At 34.1% G+C, this 24,893-nt stretch overlaps 1 protein-coding gene across 4 annotated transcripts in view; it reads right to left on the bottom strand.

Annotated features, from left to right (window-relative positions):
* Positions 1-24,893, bottom strand: part of Rbms3 (RNA binding motif single stranded interacting protein 3) — a 663,558-nt gene that overhangs the window by 217,223 nt on the left and 421,442 nt on the right. For all 4 annotated transcript variants that reach the window (XM_076843087.1, XM_076843092.1, XM_076843100.1 and 1 more), the window contains exon 6: positions 22,225-22,304. In XM_076843087.1, coding sequence (XP_076699202.1) covers positions 22,225-22,304 — 80 coding nt within the window. The remainder of the gene's footprint in view (positions 1-22,224; positions 22,305-24,893) is intronic.

Genomic DNA, 24,893 nt, shown 5'->3' with positions numbered 1-24,893 from the left:
TTGCCACTGATTGGTTGATGGAAATCTCTAGGGAGATACCACAAACTAGCTTTCAGTAGACTCCACCAGGATGCCTTAGGAGAGGACAAGGTTCTTAGGTCTGGTTAATTAGAGTTTGGGTATAGAGAGTTCTAGCCATTTAATGACAGATTCAACTGCTCTACCTCAATAAGAAAATCCTGTACTCTTAATGATAAAAAGTAAGATGCAGGTCTTATGGACTACTTCTCATTATAATTCATCTTCCCCAAATAAATGTCCTAGGAGGAAAGAAACACACACAAGTGCACGCATGTGCACACACACACACACACACACACACACTCCCACACACAGGGACACACATACATGCACGCACACACTGAGAAGCTATTTGAATAATTACATCAGCTAAAGTGCACAACTGTTTGTTCTTTATATTATTTTCTGTTGTTTTTTTAATGACATCCTAAAACTCTGAAGATGATAGATAAGAGGCTTTTAAGCATTATTTCAAAATCTTTGGTCAGTCACTTTCATTTTGTAACATGAAATTTCTGTTAAAACAGCAATACATAAAAAATTGGATGGACTGCAAGGGTTTAAGATGAGATCAATGCAGGAAATGGAAATGCATTTCTACCAGGCAGCATTTACATAAAACCTTTCTTTGAAACAAATCAATGTTATTCACCTATTCACCCCACTTATATATGAGAGGAGTGTTAAAAACAAACAACAACAAAAAAATAGCACTTCTAATGGCAGAATTTCTTATAAGCTTTCATAAACATAGTGGTACAGAGGGAAAAGGTGCACCTTCTATCAGGGATGGGATGTAAGGGTTCACTCTGATATCCTTCCCTGTCTCTCACCAAGTCTAAGACTCAGGACAAGGGAGAAACCAAAGCTAAATAAATAGAATGGGTTTGTGAGCGCAGTGTCAGGGGACATATACCAAAAAGGATTAAAATCTTTGAAAAGTAAATGTAAATCACATTTGTATTTCAAAGACCATGCTAACTGGGAAATTTGGCTTATATCAAAGTGCAAATATTTTACTATTGAAACTGTCTTGAGTTTTTAAACTTCAAAATCCTTATAACTGGCTCAATATGCAAGAAGGTGGGTACAGACACAGACAGCAATCTTTTTGAAAATTAACTGATTCTTCCAAACGCTTAATCTCTTCCTGTAAAACATTTAGAAAACCACAATACCAAAGCAAGGAAAGGTGGTGGGGACATTGCCTGGGTGATATTGGAGAATTGCTGGCATGAGTGTAGACCTGGCCCCTTGGAGTACTTCTGAGAGCTTTGAAATTCACAATGGCAGGATTTCTCATGACTATGGGTTGCTCAAGGAAGTGTCAGGCTCTTTGAAAATACAGTTAAGACACATCAATATTTACCGTCTCTACAAGTGCTCATACTGGTTGACAATACTTTACAAAAGACACTTCATTAAATTAAGTGTTATGATGCAAGTGTGTCCATTCTGTAAATAGGAAATCTAATCTTTGTAAGGAAAATAAAAAAGGGGGACACAGAGACAAGGTGCAGAGGGAGGAAATCTTTGCTGCACAATTATGTTTTTGATACAATGTTTTAAACTTCATATACTGATTTTTTTCCAATAATAGATTCTCCAAGTAGTATTTGAAATACTAATTAAAATCACCTGTAAATATTCAGTAAGTTATGATATGCCACCCTCTGCCTTTTGAGTTGAAAGAGACAGAAAACAGTGTTGCTATGCCACAGAACTGATTCAAGTCACACTGTCACAGGTAGCAAGAAACCATTCTGGAACATCTGGCTATGGTTTTAAGTAGTTTTCCTTTAGTAATAAGTATTCAAAATTGAAAGTTTTCTCTAGAAAGTGATAGGTTCACCTCCCTTAAAATTTTAAATGCATAACTTATAAGATAGTCATATATTTTGAGGATAGGTAAAATATGAATTATGAAGTTAGTATACAAAATGGATTGGCAAAAAAATAGCAGGGGGTAGTGGTCATAATTATCCCAGATATTAAAATATCATGTAAACTACTTATTATTAAAGTCATAAAATAAAAATACATGACTTGACAGGTAGATCAATGAATAAATTAAAAACTTCAGAGAAATAAAAAACATACATGGTAATTTCACACATAAACATGTAATTCCTGAATTCAGTGGAAAAAAAACATATTGCTCAAAAAGTAGTGTTGAAAGCAATGACTAACCATCAGGATATAAAGAAAAACGAACCTTGTTTTTTCTGTCTTCCTACTAATGCTAGATTTTAGATGAATTAAAGATTAAATATTTAAAAATGAAATGATGAAATTTTTAGAGTAACCTTATTGACATTTTAATATTCTCAGTGTGGGACTTACTTACACATATACACATATATAGGAATATATATATACATATATATGGTATATATATATATTTGAAGAACATATACATATATATATAAGCACATGTATTTACGAGTGTATATATACACACACACATACTTTCTAAAAATCTGAATGGCAAAAACTATCTTAAATAAAGTCAAAAGGTAAAGTAATGACAAATATCAAATTTCTTTGATGTAATAGAGTTCTTATGACTTAATTTCTTTAAAAGGCCACCAATGCAGTCGAAAATCTAGACAAAAAATATGAACAGAGTTCCAAAAAAAAGAAATATTAAAGTTCTTAATACATGAAAAGATATTCAACTTTAGTTTATATTTTTCTTATTCTTATTTAAAACCACGTTATCTTAAACCTTTATCATTATATTATCTGGAAAAAAGATTCAACGCCCCTGTACTGACCAGTGTGTTGGGACACAATTTGTCACATTGGCTGGTGTGTGTGTGTGACTTAGGAAAAAGTACAGGAGTGCAGTTTTTCAAAATTTATCAAAGTTAAATATGCTTGTATTATTTTGCCTAGCAAGTCTAGCTCGTTATGTTTTGGATATGAGATATCCTGCAAAAGCTCAGGTGTGAGACAATGCAAGAAGGTTTAAAGGAGAAATGATGTGCTATGAGAGCCTTAACCCAATCAGTCAATTAATCCCCCGATGGCATTAACTGAGTAGTAACTGAAGACAGGAGGGTGTGGATGGAGAAGGTAGGTCCCTGGGAGTGTGCCTTTGGGGTATATATTTTGTATCTGGCAAGTGGAGTCTCTCTCTCTCTCTCTGATCATAATGTGAGCAGTTTCCCTCTGCCACATTCTTCTTCAATGATGTTCAGCCTCACCTTGAGCCCTGAGGAATGGAGTTGGTTATCTATGGATTGAGATCTCTGAACCCATGAGCCCTCAAATAAACTTTCCTTCCTCTACAATTGTTTTGATGATATCTTTTAGTCACAGCAGTGAAAAAGCTGACCAAAACAAACATATATATATAATATAGATATGTTCACATCAATGTGGAAAAAGGTAAAAACATCAATTTTCATTTTGATGCTATTTGTAATAGTAAGGCCTGGAGGAAATAATCTAGATGTTTAAAAATAAGAAACTACTTGAACACTTATAAAATGTAGAGAAAAAACAAAAAGATACAGATTCCTAATATATTTTGCAAAGTGGCTTTTTAGAAAATATACACAATTGAAAGAATTACTTTGTTTCACATAAAATTAAGCGATTATTTTAAAGAAATGGAAATAAACAGTAAATGATGAAAAACATGACAAATGCAATGGAAAAATCTTTAGTATTCTTTATATAGAAAGTACTCAAACTAATAAGATTAAATCAAGGTCATTTAAAAAAATGTATCTGGATAGAACTTAATTCAAGTAGCTTCAAATCAAACCTAACCAGGCCACACCAACTCCATCAGGTCCTTATCAGTTTGATGGACTCAGGGTCCTCTCCACTATGCAAATATGTCCAAAACATTGGCCTAGTTCTAGTTAGTGCACATCTTCTCTCCTTATCTTTAATGTTCAATTAAAATGGTTGCTCCCCTATATTACTTTCTCTCCTTTATGTAGATTTGGTCATTTCTCTTTTTGCTCTTATTCTATTCCCTTTGGTATACCTCTTCCATTCCTTCAGACTGAAAATAAATTTTGATGTCTACCTTGCATTCAAAGTCAAGATATTTAATGAATGAAAAAAAAACGAATTCAAATGTATGCAAGTGTAAAGGATATTGAAATATTATAAGAGAAACTAGGCTCTAAATTATACAATCTTTTGTGCCTTTGAACACAGAACTATATTGGGTCATTAAGATTTTATTATTTATTTATTTTTGGTCTTACTGTAGGATGACTGGTGTTCTTTTTCATCTCAGTAGATATTGCTCTCTGTTATGTTTTTGAGAGTTGCAGCTCCTTTGCAACCACAAAAAGAATTCTAGTCTTTTGAATTAGATACCTATGATAACCAATTTTCTAAATGGCACTGTTCAACATTAAAAGTAGTATTAATAGCAAGACATTTTTTTTTCCAGCATTGCAGGAATTCAAGGAAACCGAATGCATCATCAGGCCCTACTGTTTCCAGACCTTCTTTGGCCCATTCAATGAAAGGATACCATACAGTTGAAGAACAGGTGGAAAGAATGTGGGTCTGTCATTTTTCAATAATGTACCTTTTTCCCTCCAGACCTCCTTATTCAACTTTATGTGCAATCCAGAAAAGCAAAAGAACATCATTATATAGCTTAGTTTTTAAAGAAAAATTGTTTCTTGAAGGGAAATTTCTACGAATTGGTTACTTTCTGATAAAACAAAAGAATCACTTTATTAGAACAACAGTATAAAAACCATGTGCATGGTGTTCTGAAAGTAATGGCCAATTATTCCCACTCTTCTGAAAACTGGAATGAGGGTTGAAGTGGTCAACTTAAGGAGAAGGGCTTTGTACAGACTAAAGGAAGGAACCATTTAACCCCATATGAATATTAATATTCAGAAAATAAGAAAGAAAGTTTGTCATCCGCATTGAGAAGAGAGGGTATTGGATTTTTTGCTGATTGCTTTCCCTGTATAGTAAGTCCTCTCCAACCAAGAAAAGAACTTATAACAGCATTAAGTTAGCAACTAGATAACACTTAGTATTTACCATGAGTCTTCCAAGAGATTTTAGTTTTTAATTTATTTTATCCATAGCCATCATTGCAGTGTTACTGCACAAATGCTAAATAGGTTTTCTCTATTGTACCAGTGAAGAAATTGAGACACGGAGAATGTAAGTAATTGCCTTAAAGTCATACATCTAATAAGTGGCCTAACTAAATCTTAGGATCAATCAGTCCTTTTTACTAGATCTGAATTAGAACAATTTACATATAAACTATAAACCTTAGCCTCCTTATCAGAAAAATGGAACAGTGCCTTCATTTCCAAAGGTGTTTTGAAAAATAATTGGAATAAATCCATTAAAAAAAAGAAAAAATAAAGGAAAGGAAACGAATAAAATTTTCACTATAGAATTGAAGACAAAATGCAAAATATTCCTGCTGTCATTAACAATATATTTTAGGAAATATTAGTGTGAAAAGATAAAAATTAAGTAATCATATAGAAAGAATAACAAGAAAAACATTCTGTAGGCAGATAATAGACAGAAAATAAATATGCAGAAAACAGGAAATAACAAAAACCTGAAATTAAAGAAGGAACTCTAAAGACAGAAATTATTTTTTCTTCAGAAGCCAACAGAGTATAAAATAATTCTACCTAATCCAGGATGAATTAGTTTCTGTGCCAAACCTGAATGAGGCAGCAAGAGATTAACAATGCAAGTGAAAGAGTTTGTTGAAAAATTTCTGAATGAACACGTAGCAAAGGTCAAGGGTAAAGATCTTAGTGCTATTGATAAAGGACTTCATTAAAGCACAAGGGAAAAAAAGGTATAAATATTTATTGAAGCGACAGATCAAACCAACATAAAGGTTAATTAATCTATTCCCCTGATGGTACAGGGTACTACAACCCTATGCACTACAATGACAGACTTGCAGAGAAATTTTGGAAAAGAGGATCCTTCGAGAAGACTAGAGCTGTGTTTGCAAATGATTTAAATTAGGAAAAAAAAAAAGTATGTCTAATTGCTAGTTGTAGAATTGGTTGTCACAACCAACAGGATGTTTGGTGTTCCAGTACATTTATTTTATATTCTTTTTGCTTCTTTTAATTTCCATAGCCCATTACTTTTTTAGAAAAATTTAATCTGGAGAAGGGAGCAATGAAATATAGAAGCCAGAATGAAAAATTATTTAAGCTTTATGGGAATGAAAAGCAGTCTTTCACTTTTGAACACTGCTCTCTACCCAAAATATAGCTTTTGAGTCATAACTTAAAATTTACAAAGAGGAACATGGTATGAGAAATATTTCCACGTGGAATCATAGTGGATGGTCTCTGCATTCACTTGACAAGCATCTACTAATTGAGTGCATTAGTAAGACAGAATTAAGACAGCATTAAGAAATCACACTAATTTTCCTCAACTATTTTTAATTAACTTTAGTGTCTATGTTCTAATGCCAGGTATTGGAGGAGATACAAGGATAAAAAAAGCATAATTCTGCCATCCATTGGGATGAGGTGAGTATACATCACTTGTTAAACAAAGTTGCTTATCACAAATGGACATACAGTATAGGAGAAAACAATTCAATGTGCAAACATAAGAATGATGGGCAGGGGAATTAGAAAAATCTGCCTGAAAGTGTAGCATTTATAATTAAGCACAATTTTTCTGGAAAATGAGGATAGAATAAGATCCTGGGACTTCTGAACTGGAAGCACAAAGGTATTTTGAGAAATTGTTACAAGAAGGTTGAGATGACACAAAAGTTTTGCAGTTGTTTTAATAACACTCTGCATTTAGATGGCCATTTAGTTCTATGAAAAGTATGATCAGTGTTTATGAATCTGTGAGTCACCTCAGCAAAGTCCTAGTAAATATTTATCTCATGCCATACTTTTTCCAATTATCTCAGGAAATGGATGAACATCAACATGGACACCTTAGAATTTATTGAATACCAATCTAGAATGAGATGCGGCAATTATGCATAATGCTCAAAATGGAAGAGTACCCATAAAGGACGTAGAGTTTATATAGTTTGTCCAGATAATTCCCATTGATGGTTGTAGATCATAGAACTCAACCATCAAAGTGAAATCATATTCTCAGACTAGAAAGTGGATATCAATTTTGAAGTGATTCTGATGATGCTTTATAGATACTATTAATAATGCTAGTGACACGTACCATATCCTACCAGCTCTCTTTTTGAAGCTGTACAAAATTTCTCAGTTAATTCTAGGAACACTTTTGCAAAGGAGATACTGTTGTCAATTACTAGAGCCATTCGATCCCAGGAAGAACAAGGCAACAGGCTAAATAATATGTCCAAGTTCAAAACTGAAGAAGAGACAAGATCAAAATTCAAGCCAGAATTCATTTTCCTCCAAAGGCAAAATGGCATTCTCTATGGTTTGTTCTCCAATCAATTAAATTCACAGAGGAAAAAGAGGATCTCAGTCATAAAGTTTTCATAGAAAATATAGCATTAGTTGGATGGATATTGCTCTTTTCTTTAACATTATCATCAAAGATGAACAATGCTTGTTTGGGGGATGAGAGAAATAGAGGCGTTGTCAAAAGGTGTAGACAAACATTAAATCATGTCTTTTCAAAATAAATTATGTGAGAAATCTCATCTTACATTCTTTTATGTATTACATGGATTCAGCCAGATAAAATTATAATTAGTTACTAAGGATGACGAGGTAAGTACTTTCCCTATTGCTATTTCAAATTGGTGGAACATATATTTAGCTTAAAGAAATTCACAATGGTGTGATTCTATAAAAGGAGATTTTACCATTTCTGAAAACAAACCAAAAAAAATATTTTATGTGAATAATAATAATATTATACATTTAATTGTGCATCAGTGTTTAAATTCTTGCTTCTCATTTATCAGTTATCATTTTCTATAACCAGTAAGCCTGGAAGCTCATCTTTAAGATGCTCCATATGAGGAAATGTAGTCAGAGTCCAGCTATAAGATGGGCACTTCTGAAATGAGCAGTGACCAAAAGAAGCAAAACAGAATAGCCTTTAAGACAACAACTCCTGTGTGATGTCTGTGGTTGGCTTTCTGGCTCTTAGACATTAAATCCCCCCCAAATTCTGGCAGATTCACATGCACCCACATATTCACACAGTTCCAATTCCACAATGCCAGCACATACATATTCTGATAAAACATACTACTTCAATAACATGTTCATATATTCTCTCAAACAGTTATCATTTGCTAATCAAAATGATAGTGCAAATGCAAACAATCTACTCATATAAAATTACCTGGAAGCTTGTTTACAAAAAAAAAATAGTCCTATAACTCATTGAATTCTGTTTCTTAATTCTTTGATTTAAATTAGCTTTTTAGGACATGCCTGGTCTTTCAAAATAAGATTTGTTTTTTTTAAAAAATGAGAGGATCTTTTAAACTTTATGTTCATTCTATTTTTTTTAGTCTTTTCTAATATTCAGAAGAAAGACTTGAATTATACTGTATATCAGCAATTTTCAAGGTTTGTTTCATTTTTTTTTCTTTTTGTCTTAGGACCTATCTTTGTTCTCAAAAATTATTCAAGCCTCACAAAACTATGTATATAGATAGTCTTAATATAATATCTATCAAGATTCACCATTTGAAAAATAAATCTGAGACATTTTCAGATGCCCTTACTAAATTTTAAAGTAATAAACCAATTTACATGTTAACATCAATATTTTTATATTTAAATTATTTTCAAAAACAAAATCATTATTAGAATGGCTTCACTCTACGTTTTTGAAAATCTTTATAATTTCTGGCTTAGTAGACAACAGATTCACACATCTGCTTCTATATTCCCCCTTTTTCTATAATGCAAATCATGTAGTCACTGTGATGCTCCACTCTACAGGCGTGAGAGAATCAGAATAAAAAAGGCAAATGATGTATTAAAATTACTATGAAGATGTTTTTGATCTTGAAGACTACTAGAAAAGATTTCAGGGACTTCCAAGAGTCTCTGGAACACCATTCAGCTGACAGTCTCCATGCTATTTTAAAGTGGCTGCATATAAAAATAGGTTAGTTGTATTATTATTATTATTATTATATTTAATTGATTTTAATTTTTAAAATACACAACAGCAGAATGCATTACAATTCTTATTACACATATAGAGCAAAATTTTTCATATCTTTGTATATAAAGTATGTTCACACCAATTCATGAATTTATACATGTGCTTCTTTTTTTTGCATTACAATTCTTATACACATGTATAACACAATTTTTCATCTCTCTGTATACAAAGTAAGTTGACACCCAATTTGTATCTTCATACATGTACTTTAGATAATGATGTTCATCACATTCCACTATCCTTGCTAATCCCCTGCCCCCTCCATTTCCCTCCCACCCTAGGTTAGTTTTAATATTTGACTTCAATGCTTGTGTATTTTAAGATGTTTTTATATTTAAACCCAAGTTTCACATACATACATACATACACACACATATGTATTCACCATTATTTCTTTTTAGTGCATTTTAATTATACAAAATAATGAGTTTCGTTGTGGCATATTTATACATGCACATAACATACTTAGATCATATCCAATTTTGATTATTTTGTATACACTTTTATCAAAGTATAATGTGATTAGCTAACTCATACTATCAAACAGTGCTGTGCTCACTCACAGAATATCTAATTACAATTTTGTCTTCTACTGCAAAAGTCTTACTGAAACTTAATCTGTGTATGTCTTTTACCAAAAAACCCTGTAATAGGGCTGGGGATGTAGCTCAGTGGCAGAGTTCATGCTTAGCATGTGGGAGGCCCTGGGTTTGATCCCCAGCACCAACAAAACAAATGAAGCCAGTCTGTTACATTCCTTAATTAAAAGTGTCTTTAGTATTTCCATTCCCAGTGAACGAGGGAGTTTAAGGACTTTTATATTTATGTTTGAATTCTCTCACAAACTATACTGAGGAATTCGGTTTACTTAAGAGTATATTTTACAGATGAGACTTGAAAGCTCAAAATATTAACGAAAACAAATAGATCACCAATCTATTTTGGTTTCATCAGAAGCAGACCTGGAAACAAGAATGCTTGGAAACTGAATTATTAGGATGTAGTTCCACGAAAAGCCAGTAGGGGAAGAGAAAATTAGGTTCATGGAGTGAAGGTATCAGGCAAGGGGACAGAGGTAAGAAGAGTTCCATAAAGGCTAACTGCTGAGTCCTTCAAGGGAGCTATGGAGATGGTGTAGATGACACACAGGTTGCCTTTACTGGGAATCAAAGAACTCCCTAACAGTCATTGTTTATGGGCTGGCCCAACCAGAGGGACCCAGATTGCTAGGTCTTTGTCAATGTCATTGCTCATCAGCAAAATAGGCTCCTGCAGGCTGAGTGCAGTATATCTAAAGACAGTGATGCAGACGCTGTCTAATGGAAGTTGATCCAGCACCCTGGGTACACAAACGTCTGTTCTAATAACAAACAGCTAGAAATCAACTTAAATTGCTGAGTTGTTTTTCTTTAGGGTGTCTCTGTGACTCAACTATTATAACAATTTGATAGAAATCTCTGGTTCCAAATAGGTCCCATTAGATCAAGAGAAAACTGTTGTGATTTCACATGTGCAGCCTCCCAATCTTGCCACAGGGATAATACACTTGTGTCAAGGAACACATTTTTGAAAATTTACTTACATTTTAGCTTTCTTTCCTTTTTTTTTTTTTTTAGGAAAATATCACTTACTGAATTCATAAATAAATCTTTAACCTTTCTTCAGTCTTAATTTCTAAATATTAATAAATGCAATCCACATAAACAAAGGCTGTTGAAGTCCTCAGTTTTGGGAGTTTTTATGTTTGTTTTTATGAGACTGGCAATTGAATATAGGAGTGCTTTGATACTGAGATTCATCCACAATTCTTTATATTTTTTATCTTTAGTCAGAGTCTTACTAAGTTGCTGAGACTGGCTTTGAACTTACAATCCTCCTGCCTAAGCCTCCCAAGTCACTGGGATTATAGGTGTGCATCACCATACCCAGACATTTTTTTTTATTTAATCACTTGAAATATAACAATCCTTGTTAAAACATAGTAATGAGTATCAATGTTTCCTTCCCCCCAGTATTTTAAATTCATGTCTCAAAACTAAGATCCCATAGGGAACTCAACCATTTGAAGCTTTAAGACACTGCTTATTTCATAGGGCAGTAAATTGAGATGGGAACACGATTAATACTTTAAGTAAAATCATCCAAACTTTCAGTTGATATCAACTTATAACCTTATAGATTTTTCCCAAACCTAACACTTCTTCAATCATCAGAATTATTGAGAGCAATTGTTTATGTTGAGACCTAAAGAGAAACAATTTGCATGGAATTTAGATTTACACTGGTATACTTTTCCTAGCATATTTTATATAATAGATGGTTTAAGTTAATGAGTTATTTATTTGAATTAAAAATACACTCACCAGGGAAACATATATCAAAACTACACTAAGATTTCATCTCACTCCCTCAGAATGGCAATTACAAAAAATATAAATAATAATCAATGTTGGCAAAGAAGTGGGGGAAAAAAGGTACACTCATACATTGTTGGTGGGACTGTGAATTTGTATAATCATTCCAGGAAACAGTATGGAGATTCCTCAAAAAACTAGGAATGAAACTACTATATGACCCAGCTATCCCAGTCCTCGGTATTCATCCAAAAGGACTAAAATCACCATACTATACTGATACAGCCACATCAATATTTATAACAGCATAATTCACAATAGCCAAATTATGGAACCAGCCCTGATGCCTATCAATAGATGAACGGATTAAGAAAATGTGGTCTATATACACAATGAAGTTCTACTCAGCCATAAAGAATAATATTATGCATTTGCCAGTAAATGCCTGGAACTGGAGAACATCATGCTATGTGAACTAGCCAGACTCAGACAGTTAATGTCTAATGTCACATGTTTTCTCTCATATGTGGAAACAAGAGCAGAGGAATGTGAAAAAAGGAGGTGGAGATTAGATATCAAAGATGTAGGGAAGTGTAGTGGAGTAGAAGAAATTAGAGAAGTAGTGACAGGAAAAGAGAGGAAATGTGAAATGAATTTAGCAAAATCACATTATGTGCATGTATAAATATATCACCATGGATTTCACCTTTATGTATATTTATAAGGCATCAATCAAAAATAATAAATAAGTGAGTGAAAGGAAGATCAGTAGAGAAAGGAAAACGGGAATAAGGAGGAAAGTGGGGGCATGAAAATGGGAACTGAAATGAAATAAATCAAATTCCATGAATTTATGATTCTGTCAAAATGAATCCAATTATTATGTGTAACTATAATTCACTAATAAGAGAAATTAAGAATGATGTTCTCTGAGGTCTAAGGACCATTCCCCCCTTTATAAAAGCTTTCTGAGGATGCTTAATATTTTCTACTGTAGCATATCTTTATAAGAAGATATAAAGAAACTAAGTTGAAATTCATTTAACAAGATAGGTTTTTTTTCCTGTTTATCATACAAGTAATGCAAAGCAACTCATGAAATAGATAAAAAGTAAAAGAAACTATGAGAGTTTTCCAGAGGCATTTCGTGTACACAGTATAGACCATTAAAAACTGGGGATTGGGGCTGGGGTGGTGGCTCAGTGGTAGAGTGCTCGCCTCGCATGCACGAGGCACTGGGTTCGATCCTCAGCACCACATAAATGTAAAAGAAAGATACTGCGTCCACCTAAAACTTAAGAATAGACATTAAAAAAAAAAAAGAATAGTGTGGGTGAAAGTCAGATAAAACAAGTTCAGTGCTAATGGGTGAAGTTTTCTGTTGTCCCTATAACGGATCATTAAAAACTTCAAGTCATAAAACACAATGGGTTTTATATCTTGGGAGAATCCAATTCCTTGTCCATCTCAGTTTCTCAGGGCTCCCATACTCCTCCAACCCCAAGAAGGTGGATCAAGTCTTTTTTCACATTGTATCATTCTCATGCCTTCTACCTTTCTCTTCACTTTCAAGGATGTGTGTGACTTACCAGATAATCCAGGATAATTTCCCTGTTTTTCCATCTATTAGCAATATTAATTTCAGTTGAAACCTTAATACCTATTTTCCATATAAACTATTTTACAGTATTAGGGGTTAAGAATAATGGATCTTTGAGAGGCCTACTATTATTCTGCCTACTACAAATATTTACGTACTTATTTTTTACAAATAATTATTAGTAATATTTTGTGCCAAGGATTGGTTTAGATGCCTGAAACAAAGGGCAAGGTGCAGTACTTGTATCTAAATGGACTGAAGAGTCTTGTTGGAAAGAAAAGAAAAACAAAAGGAGAGATAAACATCAAAGATCATTCTTAGAAAAATTCACACTCTACTGGGTCAAATGTGTCTTTGAAATATGAGAAATCTAAAACAAGAACATACATATGCAAATGTCCTATGAAATTTTTCTTTTTGTACTGAAAAAATTATTAAAATAATAGTAAATTAATTGATTCATCATTCATCAACTTAAAGACATGAGAAATCTGAGGAAGCAAATAAGAAGATAAACAAATGATAGCTGGTTCCGAGCTTGCCTAATGGTGTTTTCATTTATATTCCTCTTAAAATATCTCCTTCAGTTTTGTAGACTTTCATTCTAAAGAGCTTACATCATACATGGTTTTGTGTGATATGGCAGGCTTTTTGGCAGTTACTGGGAGAGAATGGCAAGTATTCAATGCAGAATACTATCCATTTCTTTAGAAATTGGCTAGAATTTATTTTTAAATCAAACCTATTATATGAAATCGTAGATTTGGAAATGTACTAAACACTTAATTATTCTGTTTGGTCTCCCTAGCTGGTATCTTAATTGGTCTACAGCCCCTCAACCCTCTTTGCTTCCTAATAAGACTTACTCCCATACACATTAAATGGTTTTATTGCTCATTAGTGATGCTAATGGAAGGCAAAGCCAACATGGTCTTGGTGATAAAATTAAGGCCCTATCATTTATTTGATAAGTTTTTACTGTAAAGTCTTTAATTCAGAAATTTTGGCAGACTTTGAACGGTGTTACTCTTTTAGTAATAATGTTTGAAGATTATTCATGATTTTGAAGATTTATTGGAAACTTCCTCATTTCTTTTCCCCATTGCATCAATTTACAAGTACTTTAAATTATTAGTTCCTGCAACAAAATGACACCCTAGAAGAATTCTGCTGCTACTCATGGTGCTTGATGCATAACAATAGAAAAGATATGCTCAGCAAAGCATTAATAAGGTCCTACTGATAAGAACTACAAATTCTATACAATATTACAATAGGGAGCAGGGCAGTGTGGAATTTCCTCCAGGCAAGAAGCAAACATTATTCCAAAAGGGACAAAAGAATAGACCAGGAAACTCTCTTTTCTATTTATTCTCTTGATAGCCACTTTTTCAAAATGAAAAAGAAGAAAAACAAAGTGAAAGTGTAGCTCAATAACGTACCAGTGGCAAAAAGTTAAGATACAGACAGGATTTCAGTGTAATTAGGCAAGACCGTTGCCAGGAAAACAAAATTTTTCATTGCACTGGACCAGAATGAGTTCTTTAAAGAGATAATGATTAGGCCGGCAGAATAACACCTTGCAAAGCAAGCAGTCTTGGAAACATGCTTCCAAAAAGTAACTGGAATATTGCTCATTTAAGTTTTGTGCTCTTCTGAACATTTCAAGTGCTCTTTTTCTCTCTTCCCATTTCTTGCTATTTAGATAGATATGGGCATGTACAGGGTTTTTTGAAAAAAATTAAGAAAATATGGATTGACATCCCTCAAGGTTTTCCTCCATGTTAGCTGCATGTTTGTTCAGCTGGAGATGTGCACACTCCCCCCCCCCACACACACACCCTCGGGAAGCTCATTGTAAGAAAATACAAGTATGAAGGACATTCACTTCATGGGATTGTACCCTCCAAAGAACATTTATTGAAGGCTTACACCGAGCTACGCACACAGCCCATAAATCTACAAAACACGGAAATGATCATGGTTTGGAAAAGTCAGAATCAGGTAAGATTAAAAAAGTTACTTCACTATCCTTGACACTTTTTAACCTGTTCCTATGAAAATTAGGATTTCAGGAGCATCAGTGTGTGAGATTAAGTCATGCAGTCTCAAGTATTATCAAAAAACCTTCCCATATTATAATCAGAAGCCTCCAATTACTCAGCTAAAGATCACTTGCACTTTACTTCACCCAACCACAGGCATGCACGAGTTCATATTTAACAAAGACCACACTTCAACAGTTACCTTTGTGGTAATGGTAATTCCCTATGTCTGGATATCTTTGCTAGCACTGTGACTGCTTTACATCCCTTGAATTTCCATCAACCATCCACTTCTTTATGTCAACTCTACTAAAGCCAGTCATGCCACTGCTGGTGTTTTTTATTATCTTTTTTCATATCTTTTTTGTTAACTGCAACCTTCATTAACCCAAAGCCATGAACTACAGGATACTCTAGTCCATGAAATTCACTTCACTCCTTTAGCTGGGTCTCCCTTCCTCTAGACCAAAAAGTTCTGAGTCAAAAAGGGATTCTCCATTGTAATTATTAAAACTCAACTTTAATTTTCGTTCTCTAAAAACAGAGTCTAGGACAAGGTAGCTCAATTAGGAGCTGAAACCAGAATATGGATATGATGGGAAAGAGAAGGCAGGGAAGAAAGATAAGGCAAGAAAAGATGGCCCCATCAGCATGTTGCTACGAGGGGTAAGAGCCCAAGGAACTCTGTAGATCATGACTCAGACTTGACCATCAAAAGGAGGATAGGCTGGATGTCATCCACTGACGCCCACTGATGGAAGGTTTCCCCAAAGTCTACAGAAGACCTGTGGTGGTTGAGTAGACATTTCTAGCTTTTTCCTGAGAAGTAAAAGCAAAAATACTAGGGATAAAGCCAAGGTAAGATGCTTTAAGGACACAAAAAGACTGCCTATCTCAGCTAAAGCTAAAATTACAACCGCATGAGGCACAAAATCTATTTCAATTATTTCTCGTCTCCTAAGGATGAATCTTTGTTCCCTTTATATCTAGAGTCCTACATGTTTACCTTCACAAAACCATATGTGGCTCCACAGGAAGGCTGAGATCAAAGGTTGATTGACCAGATACGTTTTCACAGAATTCACACTGATCCAATAATGTCAATGTCACTAGCCATAAAGTTTTCTGGCTGCTCTATGAAGTTCATTAATATTCTAATTGTGCTTTCTCCACCATAAAAAGGAATTATTGGTTTGATACACAGAAATCATCTAGAAGGCATCACTAACATAAATATGAAAGGTTTGACAAAAAGTTGCACTTAAATATTACCAAAGTCCCTTTACAGAGAAGAAATCCAAAATGATATCTGATTGGGGATTGTAGTGTTTACAAAGTATGTTATACAAATGAGATTTTATTTCACAAAGATGAAATACTTAAAGTTGGATACTGTTTCACCTGAGCAAGACAGTAAGGAATTTTTTTTTGTCTAAATAAACCACAGTATTTTTCTATTTGTTACCTGCCTCTCAACATTAGGTACATCTGTGGACTTAATAGACTGGCATAACTGAAGAAACACAAATTATGACTTTCTGCAACATTTCCAACTCCTAAATATTCTGAGTGAATGTGAGGCATGGTAGTCTGTGCCTATAATTATTCCCAGCAATTCAGGAGGCTGAGGCAGGGGGATCACAAGTTCAAAGTCAGCCTCAGAAATTTAGTGAGGCCCGAAGCAACTTAGCAAGACCCTTTCTCTAAGTAAAATATGAAAAAGGTCTGGGAATGTTATTTAGTGATTAAACATCCCTGGGTTCAATACTTGGTGTCCCTCCCAAAAGAAAATTATAATTGAAAAACCAATTACTCAAAGTTCATATTTTTCAATATCCTTTTCAATATAAGTAGCATTTAAATAAGTTGTGAATATTTTATTCTGGGAGGAGTTTTACATTTAAACAAATATTTCTTCTCTCTCTTTTTTAAATTATCGTATTATAAATATATTTCCTTGCATGCTCTCATAAAGTATATGTTAAATGTAATACACACACACATATATATACACACACATATACATCTACAATTACATTTTTATTTGCATCAACACAAAATAGTAAAATTACTATGGTCAAGCATCAGAAGGCATATGAGTTTTATTTTATTTATTATAAAAAAAAACATGTTCTCTAGTACTTCAATATTTGTCTAAATTTCTGTTGGTAACAGATCTGTTAAATTTGAAAAGGTCCCTATAATGGTAAGCTTCCTCTCAAACCTTCCCTACCTCTTGGGGTTCATTGGGATGAGAAACAATTATCTAAAAATGAGAAAGTCCTATCAGAAGTGGATTATTCCATTTTCTTCAGGAAACACTCTTTTACTGATAGGAACGTGTGCTTACAGGCAAACGTCTGAGAGCACACCATGATTTATTTTTCTATAAGCCAGGCTGCATGTTCTGTTCATCAATACATGTCCTGACATGTGGAAGCCTTTTCCGCATGGTGCATTGCTGTGCTCCAGGGGCTCTTTGAAAGTGAGCCTTTCAAGTTCATGCCCTACAGATCCCTGAAGTGTCTGGGAACTTACCCTTTGCTTTTGCCAGATATTTGAAATTGGAACGCTTTGGGGCTGCACAACATTGCTGTGCGATTCATTACAGGACAAAGAAATGTCTGGGGTTAGGCAGGCAAGCAACTAATGATCCTTCATTTTGTCCAGAAAGCATCAAGATCGATATGTAGGACATGCAACATTTATGGAACACTGTGTTTTCTTTTTTTCTCTAGGGGAGGGAGAATATACTGGATGATCTTTTTCTGCAGATGGCAACAACACTCAAATGATTGACACTGTTTAACACCTGCCTCTATAGCCTCTCCTTCTTACCTGCTCATAGCAACACTGATGCCTGATTTTGTTAACTTCCTGTATCAACTACGCTCCTACTCAAAGTTTGATTTCTGGCATTGATATTTAGCTTCACTATTCCAGGTAATGAAAACCTAGGAATAACATTATAATCTAAAGTAAACAAGGTGGGTTTGGGGAGATGCTAAGAGGCATTAATGATTCATGTTATACTCATTAAAATTAGATATTTTATGAATAAATTGGAGGAGTCCAGAGGGAAAGCAAGATCCAAAAGAAGGTATATATAAAATTCCCTCCTAGCTCACATTATCTATCAACAATGAAAACTCCATATCAACATGAATCATGTTTAAAGAGAAAGTTATTTTCATGATGATTCAAATAAAAATGGTGCCAGCAACATAAATGTGGTCAATGTTTTATGTCCTTGCAAATGTCCTTAACTATGAAATGTTAGGATTTGAAATTCAGAGACAATGGCACAGTGGGGCACCCTTGTAATCCTAGTGGCTCAGGAGGCTGAGGCAGGATGATTGCAAGTTCAAAGCCAGCCTTGCCAACATAGCAAGGTCCTAAGCAATTTTGGGAGACCCTGTTTCAAAATAAAATATTAAAAGGGTTGGGGATGAAGCTCAGTGTTTAAGTGCCCCTGGGTTCAATCCTGGGTACCAAGAAAATAAAGAGAAAGAAATAAACAAACAAACAAACAAAGAGACAAAGAAAAGAAGAAGAAGAAATTAATTAAAGGCAAAATGTCAAAGTTTTGGGTTGAAGTAGTTATTTTTCTCTTTATTTTATAAAAATGGCACCATAGGAAATTTGAAAACTATATGTTCATCTCAGGAAAATAATTAGCTTCACATATCTTGGGGAAATAATCATTATTCTCTGGAGCAACAGACATAAAAATGGCATTGTATTTGCTCAATAGCACATGCAGTATTTCCCCAATACCTTCCTAAATGGAGAGGTCAGCAAGGGAATATGGTACCCATTGCTTGGTACTTGCTTAGAGTAAGATTAAAAGCAGAGCTTTTAAAAAGAACCTAACTTATTTTGCATGTAATCTTTTTGACACCAGACTTGGTGCCTGAGAATCTCAGGCCATTACTGGATCACTGTGGGTCCTCATTTACTCAGTCTTAAAGTCCTGCATCAAAATCATCAATGTGCAGTTCTGCAAAATCATCAGCTTCTGAACTCAAGCATGCTAAATTTTGGTAGTGCAGTATACTGAGCCTTTTCAGATTTTTTTTATTTCTATTTTTGTTTTAGGTAGGCCAAATCAATTAATGTTGGTTTTAATTAGTACAATCACAAGCAAGGACAAGCTCACTAAAATACTGTATTGAAATTGGTTAAGAAATGGTCACTTTAAAAAATAAGTCAAAGGACTATCCCCAGCTATCAGGACTAGTGGTATTCCTTTTTCTGTCTTCAAGATGGAATAAAAATTTGGATTAAGATATGAATTTCTGAAAATAATATTTCAATGATATCTAACAAAATAAGCAATGAGGATGAATAAAGACAGATAACATAACCAAATTTGATTATACCAGGCCTTACATAGAAATGATACCAGTAAAGATTTTACTACTGAACCTTTAAAAATACCCATATCTTACCTTATGTCCTCTTTTATTTCACATATATTTACATATCAATGATTAAGTATTTTTAATTACCATCTGAAACTTCTATTAAACTAATTGACTTCCAAAGTGATACATAAACAAGCAAATTTGAGAATAGATGCTGATCAATATTATATATTCAATTCTATTATATTGAGTGCAAAGCTCATAAACTATATCTCTAAGAGTTTTATAATTGAGTATCATTTTTTTCTTATTCCCATGAGATCTAAGTGAAGAGAAACTTATAACCAAATTCCTGCTATTCACAATGTTTCCATTGGGTGTAGCTATGATATTAGATAGGTTAATGTCACAGTCTGTGTATTCAAGAAGGACACCCGGACATTTGAGGATTTGCAGTGACATTCTTTGTCTTAAGCATTAAATTGTATTAGTCAACTGTATGTTCTATGGGGAAAACCAAACAAAACATTTTAAAATCAATTGGGTCAAGAAGGATTTCAATGTCTTTTTTTCCAAAACGATGAAATCTAAAAAGTAAAACACCCATGTTAAAATTTAATCAACAATAATTTCCGCATAGTTTTCTTGCTTTTAAATTTCTTACAAAACAATATAATTCATATCTAGTTTGAATGCCTGCTGCATAAACAGGCATCTGTTGTATCAACTGGGATAAATAAGAGGAAAATCCACTAACAATGCCATTCCTTGATTCAATGACAGGTCTGAGCAGAGTGTCTTAAAATATCTGTTTATGCTAAACGGGAAAAAAAAAAAAGCATTTCTCCTAAAATGCAAGGGCAGCTTACATGCTGAGATGAAAACTGCTAACTCTTCTCTTAACAACACCATATGTCTCCAATTGGATCATAATGCAGTCAGTTCTCGAGGGGATGTTATGCATGGGAGATAACCAGATCAAGGCACAGTCTCTGCTCTATGTTCACTCACTGATTTACCGGTCATCAGCTACTTTGGGTCTTCCACATCACCCAGTGCCAGTGTGATGGGTCGTCTTGCTTTTCTGACCACTCACCCACCCACTAAATCATAAACAAAACAAAAACAAAACAACTCCTGACTCTTCCACCAGAACATTTTTTTTTTTATCCACATTTCCCTTCTGTATGACCTTGAGCTATTGTAAGGAACTGAAATACTCCACCCCTATACTCTTTAAGGAGCTTTAACGCTGCATTGTGGCACAAACACTTGAAATCAAGCTTAGTTTTCCTTCCTGAGAATCATCATACTGTAAAAAGCAAAAAACAAACAAAAACAAAACCTAAAAACAAACAAACAACAGCAAAAAAAAAAAAAAAGAAAGAAAAAAAAACATTCATCACAAAGATAGTTCTTTACTTATTGGAATTTTTCTCAGTTTAATCCTTCATTCAATCTTTTAAGTTTTTATGCATTAGTGAAAGTACATTTTTTAAATTAACTTACCTATTATCAAATACTTTACATGTAACTTGCTGCCAGATTAATATCAAGTTGAGGCATTTATAATACTGATACACATGGTATATTTGACTTTTCTTATGCTGAATAGAACTCCTGAGAGCATGAAGTTATATCTTTTATTATAACATTTGTAGAACCTTAAGAATTTGCCTTAAAATTGCCCCATACAAAATGCCACGGGGTAGTCTAATTTGGAACTTCTCCAATTATCTCTAATGAATGGATGGTATTTTTTTCAAAAGTTTCAGTCTGTCAGTAATTGATATGTTTATAAAATATAAAATTTGGCATTTAGAATTCCTGACAGTGTCAAATTGCCATAAATGTTTCTGATTGCTTACTTTCCTTTCTGTACTTTTCTTGTCATGGACTTCTAGGAAAAGCTTGGAGACGGGCATCAATCTGTGGACTCCACTGTGAATATCACTGTTTAATATTTTATAAACTACAAACTACAAGGTGTCAACATTAATGATAAGAGTTATAACCTTCCCTAATGTTTTAAACAAACTCTTTGTTAATGAACTTTGCTGTGTTTTTCTTCTATTTTACTTTAGCCAAGAAAATGTTCAGACAAAGGCCAAAGAAGATACACTAAGAAACTTTTGAGAAAGATGAGTTAGTGTATAGTACTTCATAGTGGGATAGAGAGAGGGAGCATGGAAGGAATAGATGAACTCTACGTAGAGCAGAGGGGTTAGAGGGGAAGGGAGGGGGTATGGGGTTATAAATGATGGTAGAATGTGATGTTCATTATTATCCAAAGTACATGTATGAAGACACAAATTTGCGTAAATATACCTTGTATACAACCAGAGATATGAAAAATTGTGCAGTTTATGTGTAATAAGAACTGTAATGCATTCTGCTGTCATATATAAATAAAGAAATAATAATATACATTCATGCCACTCCACTGAGCCTCAGGATGCTAAAGCCAGAGGATTGAGAGTTCAATGTCAACTCAGTGAGACCCCGTCTCTAAATAAAATACAAAATAGGGTTGGCGATGTGGATTAGTGGTTAAGTACCCCTGAGTTCAATCCCCAGTACCCTTCCCCCCAAAAAATACAGATTTATAAAAGCAAAGTTTTTCTTTCCAGTGACCAGTGAAGGGCCTTACCACATAATCATTTTTAAAAATAGCACTAGGCCTTTTTAATGACATTTCTTACCTGGGATGCCTGGTGGTGTTTTCAGATATTTTCCATTAAAATGTTGAATTACCACTTCACATTTTTCAGTAGACTCCATTCTGGTAAAAGAAAGTAAACAGGGGATCATATACTTTTGTCAAGTTGTGCACATTAAAAAAAAATATATATATACACACACACACACACACACACACACACACACACACACACATACATACACACGCGAGAGAGACAGGTGGGAAGAGAGAGAGAATAAAGGGAGGAAGGAAAGAAATTAGAAAAGGAAAACAAAAGGCAATGGAAAGGTTTGAGAAATTGACTCCTATTGTCAACTTTTGCCGTGACTGTGATGACCAGACTGATAAAGAACATCACAAAGCCATCATCTTTGTTGAAAGTATCATTCCCTGTAGTGAAAATTTCCCATGTGGATGGCTCTCTGCTGGAACTTCACCCAGAGGAAGCCCAGAGACATTATCTTACTTAATTCACACAAGAAGTTTTGGCAACTGAAAACGTTCCATAAATGCCTACCGAGTGAATGAATTAGCCAATCTGAAAGGTAGGTCATGTCAACAAGGGCACTCAGGCTTGAAGACATGAACTATTTTTCTAATAAGTGGTAGAATCAGTATTTGAACGGATCGCTATCCAACACTAAAGTCTATTCTATAACTGCGAAGCCATACCACAGAGGAATTCACCAACCAAGGTGAGGAGACATTTCTTATTTAAACAACTCTTAGCATACAGCAGGGACTAACACAGGTAGTCACATCAGCACCATGACACTTTTGTTGAAGACACACCATGTGAAACACACCCAGAAAGAGTTATTTGGGACCCTGCATGTGGGAGAAGGATAGAAATACAACAACCTCAGATCTTATACTTTCTTAATTTTGAAATTTGGACGGTCGCCTCCTTTATTTTTTAGTACTAGAATTCCAATATTCCTGAACTGGGGGTTCTCATGCAGAATTTGGGCATCTCACATACCATTAAAGGAATGAATATTTTGAACCATTCCACCACAATTTTAATTTTGGCAGTGTTGACATGTCTTAAGTACTGAAGCATTCGTAACAATTTTTAAATAATGAATTATATCTGCACCTTGTTTTATAAAATTAAATGGAGAAGATAAAAATTAAAAGTTGATTCTGATGAAAGGAAATTAAGTCCCACAATAATAAACTGGAGGCAAAAATAAGCTTAAGAAACAGCACGCATATTCATGAAAAAAGATATGCATGAAATGTGTGAAATTTGTCCAAAAGGCAAAGTATAATTTTAGATTTTCTGCTATGTTATTAATATGAGCATTCTTGCAATGGATACCATCGATACAATTGTCAAACATTCCTACATTTAAATTTTATGTGTGTTTTCAGAAACCTAATACATGACCATATTACATATAGGGGAAACAAGATAAGAAAAAAATATGTTAACAATTGCCAAATAAGTAATACATATTTATTGTTGCTACAAGAATTTAAGTATGAGAGGAACCTCAAAACCCAGGAAAATGCTGAGAAGTAGGCACAAAGGCAGAAAAGGCCTTTGGAGAACTTAGTTAGCGCATGGACTGAGCTGGGCAGGGAGAGGTCTGGGCCCCTCTGTACAATGAAGCAGAGGAAGCCAGCCACACAGCTGAGTGGAAAGTTCAACTGGAGATTTAGAGACAGACTGGGAGATATAAACAGGGTATCTGTAAGATCTGGTGAACAGAGTTAAAAATCATATCAGAAACTTCATTAGAGAGCTGTAATTATTTCCTGCCGAATCTTTAAAGTTTGTTTTCAGGTGTATATTCCTGTGATTCATGAGATGAAATCTTTCTATATTGCTACACATGGCAAATCCCTACCACCAACCAGGTCCAACTTCATGGGCATGATACCTGTATCCTTCCTTACACAGAGCCCTCCCATAGAACAACATGCATTTGATTGAAAGCTCTGCTATCACCATCTTAAAATTCTTGATAATTTTTTTTTGTTTTAATAAGGGGCTCCACGTTATCATTTTTTCATTGGGCCTCATGACTTATGTTGTTGATCTGGCTATTAATGCAAGAAACCAATTTGAGGTCAATAGGTCATTTTTCATTTTATCAAATGACACAAAAGATCCACATAAATGTTATTTGGGGAAAATCTTAAGATTGAGTTGATGTATAAATAAAAAATATGTCAACATCATATTATAAAGTTTTAATAAAGATGAACAAAGATAGCATTTTGCAAATCAAAAGCTATTTCATAATAGAGAAAAGATGAATCTTTCCTTATTCCAAACATTAGGGCCAGCTAAATATAATTTGCCCAATTCTTTTAAGTTGTCTTTCCAGTGGAATGTTTTATTATAAGTCTTCCAATGTGTTTGGATTTTTTTTTCCTTTTTTTTTTCTTTTTGTAAGTAGGAAACTTCCATTTCTAAGAACAAATGAATTCTAACTGTGTTCTGTCTTCCCACAGGATCTACTATCTATTGTCTCAGGGAAAATAACCTTTCCTCCTAGCAGAGACATGAATGGGAGAGGAAATGTAAGCCCTTAATTACTACAGATGTTACTTTATGGAATTTTTATTCTAGGAGAGCTACAGAATGAAAAGCCTATGCCCTAGAGTCCCCTCCCTGCTCAATCTCTCTCTGGGTACTCATCCAGCTAAAAGGCAGTT

The sequence above is a fragment of the Callospermophilus lateralis genome, chromosome 1, assembly GCF_048772815.1.
Source record: "Callospermophilus lateralis isolate mCalLat2 chromosome 1, mCalLat2.hap1, whole genome shotgun sequence".
In the NCBI taxonomy this organism is placed as follows: Eukaryota; Metazoa; Chordata; class Mammalia; order Rodentia; family Sciuridae; genus Callospermophilus; species Callospermophilus lateralis.
The sequence above is the reverse complement of the archived record's forward strand: the minus strand, read 5'-3'. Positions and strand labels throughout refer to the sequence as shown.